The 6,000-nt window shown below is 45.4% G+C and overlaps 1 protein-coding gene across 1 annotated transcript in view; it reads left to right on the top strand.

Moving 5' to 3' along the window:
* Positions 1 to 6,000, top strand: part of LOC114049846 (CSC1-like protein 1) — a 43,324-nt gene that overhangs the window by 34,635 nt on the left and 2,689 nt on the right. The window contains exons 18-22 of the mRNA XM_027871272.1: positions 136 to 198; positions 971 to 1,133; positions 3,624 to 3,729; positions 4,074 to 4,241; positions 5,656 to 5,771. Of these exons, the coding sequence (XP_027727073.1) occupies positions 136 to 198; positions 971 to 1,133; positions 3,624 to 3,729; positions 4,074 to 4,241; positions 5,656 to 5,771 (616 nt within the window). The remainder of the gene's footprint in view (positions 1 to 135; positions 199 to 970; positions 1,134 to 3,623; positions 3,730 to 4,073; positions 4,242 to 5,655; positions 5,772 to 6,000) is intronic.

The raw sequence follows: 6,000 nt of genomic DNA on the forward strand, positions 1-6,000 counted from the left end.
TCTTTCAGCTCTAACTTTCTGTAATTCCTTACAGGGAACAGATATAGCCCCTGCTATTGGATTAGAGAAAAAGTGTGTGTGCATCTGTCTCTGTGGATAGTGAAAATAATCTCATGGGATCTGTTTCTATTCCAGTCTAGATTTTTTCTTCCGGTGGCTGTTTGACAAAGCTTCCTCTGAGACCTCAGTGAGATTGGAGTAAGTGGTACCCATAACATCTCCCCACACACATAACCCTTGGTCTTCCACCCATCTGTCTGGCATACTCCCAGGGGCAAATACCCCACAGAGGAATGGAAGCCTGCACAGGATGAAGGGGGAACCCAGTGCAGAAGTTTTCAGGTTGAAATCTGTGCTGCAGGAAAACACATTTTCCCTCATTTCCCCCTCTTTTCCATGCCCCCCCCTCCAAAAGCAAGGCCTTGGGCTTTGCTGGCCCACATTGGGATTTCAGCCACTTGTGGGGTGGATGCCTGTGGAACCTACCTTGTCAACATGTTTGTGAGCTGACCTACTTTTTACTGTGCTTATGGAAATGTTATTAATTTTCTGTTATCTAATTTTCAATTAGCCAGAGCCTTACTCATCCTCTGAAACTTATTTACAGCAAACCCATCCACTTGGGGGGGTGGGCACACTTGGGAAGGGAAGCAGCAGGTTAACTAAACTATAATACTGAACTGACTGTCCTCGTGGGATCTGTTTGTCTGAATAGCTCAGACATATGCTGTAAGCACACTCAAGCACCCACACGCCTACTGTCCTTTCCAAGGACTCTTGCCCTGCCTGCCTTCTTGTGTTCTTGGCATGATGGCATAGTTCACTTGCTTATCTCTTTAGCCCACCCAAAAGATTATCCCCCAAGGGAGAGGTCACTCTCTCCTGCCCTTCCTGTTTTATTAGGACCTTCCCTTTCCCCCAGTCTCCTGCCTGGTCTCTATCCTTGGCCCTGACCGAGGCTATCCCTTAGGTGTGTCTTCCTGCCTGACCAAGGTGCCTTCTTTGTGAACTACGTCATCGCCTCAGCCTTTATTGGCAACGGCATGGAGCTTCTGAGGCTGCCTGGACTCATTCTCTACACCATCCGCATGATCATGGCCAAGACAGCTGCCGACCGAAGGAATCTCAAACAGGTGCTGGAACGTTTCCCGCTGTCTTATCAATGGGCTCAGCGCCCTCTCCTCTCTTGTCTTCTTCTTTTCATTGGCCAGTTAACAACTGTGTGGACACTCTGGGAGGAGTGAGAGATGTAGAATAGACCAACTTGGCCCTTAAGTGGCTCATGGTTTGTCCAGGCAGAGTACTTGAAACAGTGAACTGTACACTCCAGGGTATAATCACTTGCTTTCAATGCACTAGGAAGTTAGTGGTAGAGTGGGAAACAGCAATATATTTGGAATCACAGGACTTGGGTTTGCTATTAATTATCTTTTTTTTTTTTGGAGGCGATTGGGGTTAAGTGACTTGCCCAGCTATTAAGTGTCAAATGTCTGAGGCTGGATTTGAACTTGGGTCTTCCTGACTCCAGGGCCAGTGCTCTACCCACTGCACCACCTAGCTGCCCCTCTTTATTATCTATGTGACTGAACAAGTCACTTAACTTTGAGGGGACTTTATTTTCCTCTTCTGTAAAATGAGGGAATTGGACATGGATCAGAGGTTCCTAACTTGGGGCTCAATTCTTAACCTTGGCCACGGTGGATAGAGCACTGGACCCAGAATCTGGAAGATTTTAGAAGAGTTTAGATCCAGCCTCAGCTGCATGACCCTAAGCAAGTTACTTAATCTCTGTCTACCTGAGTTTCCTCACCTATAAAAAAGGAGATAATAATAATAATAATAATAACTCCCAAGATCGTTGTGAGGATAAAATGAAATATTTGTATAGTGCTTTATGAAGCTTAAAGCCATATAGAAATGCTTTTTGTTCAGTTGTTTCAGGGTGTCCAACTCTTCATGACCCCATTTGGGGTTTTCTTGGCAGAGGTACTGCCAAGATACAGAGATCCTTCTTGAGCTTATTTTACAGATGAGGAAATGGAGGGAAACAGGGTGAAGTGACTTGCCCAGGGTCACACAGCTAGTAAGTGTCTGAGGTCAGATTTGAACTCAGGTCTTCCTGACTCCAGGACCCAATCATCTACCTGCCATACCATCTAGCTGCCATGTAAATGCCAGCTATTCTTATTAAAGATGTTTGATAGTTGCATTCCAGTATAACTGATTTCCTTTGTAATTCTATGACTTTCATTTTATGCATTTAAAAACATTTTCTGAGGATTCCATAGACTTCACCAGAGTGCCAAAGGGGGTCTCTTACAAAAAAGGTTATGAACCCTTGATTTGGAGGACCTCCAAAGTCCCTTCCAGCTCTTAATTTCTGTGATCCTCTGAGTTCAAAGAAGGAGGCATCATCTGCAAGAGCTATCTGCAGAGTGTGTTGTGTGTGGTCCCCAGAGACCCGAGTGGAAGTGAATTGGTATTGCCACCTTGAAGATGGGCAGATTGTCAGCATCTCAGGGTATGCTGGCTCTCAGAACAAAAACCAAAAAATCCAAAGGTATGCACATAAACTTTTAAGTTTAATTTGCATAATTAACATTTTCTTCATGCTTTAAGTCTAGACATTCAATGAAACAATAAACCAAGCCCTGATTTGTCACGGTTGCCAGTTGCCATCATATAAATGTTTACACTGAAGATTTAACAGTTGGTTTTCCCCAAGCCAGTTCAAGTTGGCTCTAGCACACCCATCTGCATCCCAGTTTTCCTGTCTGCTATAGATAATAATATCTGCTCTCTACCCCACAGAAATAGGGAAGATTATTGTAAGACAATTTGTACCCTGTTGTTTAAGATATTAGGGTGGAGGGGCAGCTAGGTGACCAGTGGGTAGAGCACTAGCCCTGGAGTCAGGAGGACCTGAGTTCAACTGTGGCCTCAGACACTTACTGGATGTGTGACTCTGGGCAAGTCCCTTAATCCTGATTGCCGAGAGGGTGGGGGGGGGAGAGAGAGAGAGAGAGAGAGAGAGAGAGAGAGAGACAGAAAGAGAGAAAGAAAAATTAGAAGGGAAGCAAGAAGAAGAAGAGACAGTAATCACTTTATTACCATACCTCCATAGAGCTGTCAGAAAAAAGTCATGTTTGGATATCAGTGCATGCATTATTGTGCTTTTCTTCATATGTAGGATAGCATATTCAGGAAAGACTTCATGGCAAGAGGTTAAACTGATTTTAAAAGATTGGAGGGGATGTATTTGGAGAAGGAGGGATAGTTCTAGGGACTTTTGTTCATAAAAACATAGTTCCAGACCTGAAAGGGGCCTCAGAGACAATCTAGTTCAACCCCCTAGTTTTTCCAAAGAGGAAACCCAGCTGGATTAAGTGACTTGCCCCAAGGTCATTCAGTTAGCATCAAAGACAGGATGTTTGTCTCTTACTTCTAAAATCCCTCATTATACATTCCTCACCTTTACCTTTTCCTTTTTTTTTTTTTAACTAAACCCATTGGTGTAAGATATGTAGTTGAGTTTTGAGGTGAGGCAGCCCTATAAGTTCACCTTCCCCTGCTCCTCCCATCCCTTTCCTCTCTAAATCATTCCTTTCCTTCTGACCCTCCAGCATCAGGCTTTTGAGTATGAGTTTGGAGCTATGTACGCATGGATGCTATGTGTTTTCACCGTCATCATGGCCTACAGTATTATCTGCCCCATCATCGCCCCTTTTGGTGAGTGCCTTTCCCCACCCCAACAATATTCTTTGAAATGCTGTACCAAAGAGAATTATGAATTATGAATTTGGAAAGGAGTTTGTCCCAGAAAAGAGAGAGTATAGCAGCTGCCTTTCCCCAGTAGCCATCAGAAATCAGTTACTACTGTTGGAGTTGAAGTGGGTGTTGGTTAGATAGTTTGTCTCTGACTGTCCCACCCTTCTGTGATTAGGTGTGGTAGACAGAAAGGGGAACCAGGGCATTTGGGACAGAACAGGGTGACCCTGTGGCCGTAGACTTGGCCCCTCCTGCTTCTTCATCATGGTGCCCTGATTCTTGGGCTCCCCACCCCCTTCCCACAGGTCTTATCTACATCCTCCTCAAGCACATGGTGGATCGACACAACATCTACTTTGCCTATCTCCCTACCAAACTGGAAAAGAAGATCCATTTTGCTGCTGTGAACCAGGCTCTGGCTGCACCCATCCTCTGCCTCTTCTGGCTGTACTTTTTCTCCTTTGTGAGGTTAGGTGAGTAGCCCTGCCAGACTGGGCCCTGAGCATGCCTGTGCAGGAGTGAGGCTGATGTGGCACTGGTACCCATACACATCTATCCCAACTAAAGTCAATCCAGTCTCTGCTGTCGGTAAGGTTGTGGAATTGTGGCTCTGGGCGGGGGAGGATCCCCAAAGACAAAGCAAGACAAATCAGGAGTCAGAGGACCTGGGACCAATCCCAGTTCTGTTGCTTGCTGTCTTGGTGATGTTGGGCTAGTTACTTCACCTCAGTAGAACTCATTTCCTCATCTTGAAAATGGAGGGAATTTGACTAAGGTCCCCCTTCTAGCTCTGATTCTATGATAGTATGAAAAGACAAGTGGGTTCCAGGCTTGTCCTAAGCCTTTCTTTGGGAAGCATATAGCCTTAGTATCTGGGATTTGGAAACTGTGTTGTCTATGTGAACCAGCCAAGTAACTCTCTTGCTGGTTTTAAGGCATCTAGTTGATGATTTAGAAAACAGCTTAACTTAAGAATGGTCTTTATCTGTATTTGGATGAGGCCTTCAACAAAGTCAGCTTCCAAGCCATTTGGTACATAGAAGCATTCCATAGCACGAAGAACCCAGCTTGTTGGCGTATGTCTCCACTGGACAAAAGGGTGTGTGTGTGTATGTGTGCGTGAATGTGTGTGTATGCTAAAGACTAAGGAGATATATGTATTTGTGTGTGTGTGTGTGTGTGTACACATATTCACCCTTGTCAGTTGTCTGGATTGATAAGGGATCAGAGCCTGCTAAGGGTAGAAAAAGTGGGCAGATCTGCTTCTCAGAGTCAATCAGTAATCATTTATTGATCAGGTATTGTACTAGGCACTAAGGATTCAGGGACAAAAGTGAAACAATCCCCATCCTCAGTGAGCTTACATTCTTTTGGAAGAGGTGATGTAAAATAAAAGATCACAGAATCATAGATTTAGAGGTGGAAGGGACCTTAGAGGACATCCTGCCCAACCTCCTTACTTTATAGATGAAGAAACTGAGGCCCAGAGAGGTTAGGTGATTTGCCCAAGGTCACACAGGTAGAAGGTGGCAGGGCTGGGATTCAAACCAAAGACCTCTGACTCCAAATCCATAGTTTTTCCCACTGCACCACAGTATCTCCCTCTATATAATTTTGAATCTATAAGTAGATTCAAAATTGACACGAGGTTTCTTTGGGGCAGAGTGTGTATCAGGAAAGGCTTTGCAAGGCCAGGGGAATGGCCCAGGAGCAAGGTCTTAGAGCTCACACATTTGAGGGATGTCCTCTGCCTTGGTTTTGTTGAGAGCACCCTGCCATTTGGAGAAGAGCTTCCTTTCTCAAGGTATGAGGGTGCAGGGTCTCCTCCCTCCTGCCCCCTTGGGTCAGGCCCATTCTCCAGGACTAGTGTTTGTTTCTGATTCTCAGGTTTCCGGGCGCCCACAAGCCTATTCACCCTGCTGGCAGTGCTGTTCACCATCGCCGTCTGCATAGGCTACACCTGCTTCGGCTGCTTCAAGCACCTCAGCCCCCTCAATTACAAGGTGAGAAAACTCCGTCATGGTACAAGGAAGAGCAATGGATCCATGCTTTGTGTCCACTAACTATTTTTCTCTACACTATTTTTACTTAAAGCAGAGTAGGTAGGGAGGGATGACTTAGGTAGGGAAGAAAGGGTGGGAGGCTGGGAGGGGGCATGTGGGTATTTTGGTATGATGTGGAATCTCCCCTCCCCAGTTCCTACCAACCTTTCATTTTGCAGATGAGGAAGCC

This window comes from Vombatus ursinus, unplaced genomic scaffold (assembly GCF_900497805.2).
Source record: "Vombatus ursinus unplaced genomic scaffold, bare-nosed wombat genome assembly UNPS02014798.1, whole genome shotgun sequence".
NCBI classification, from domain to species: Eukaryota; Metazoa; Chordata; class Mammalia; order Diprotodontia; family Vombatidae; genus Vombatus; species Vombatus ursinus.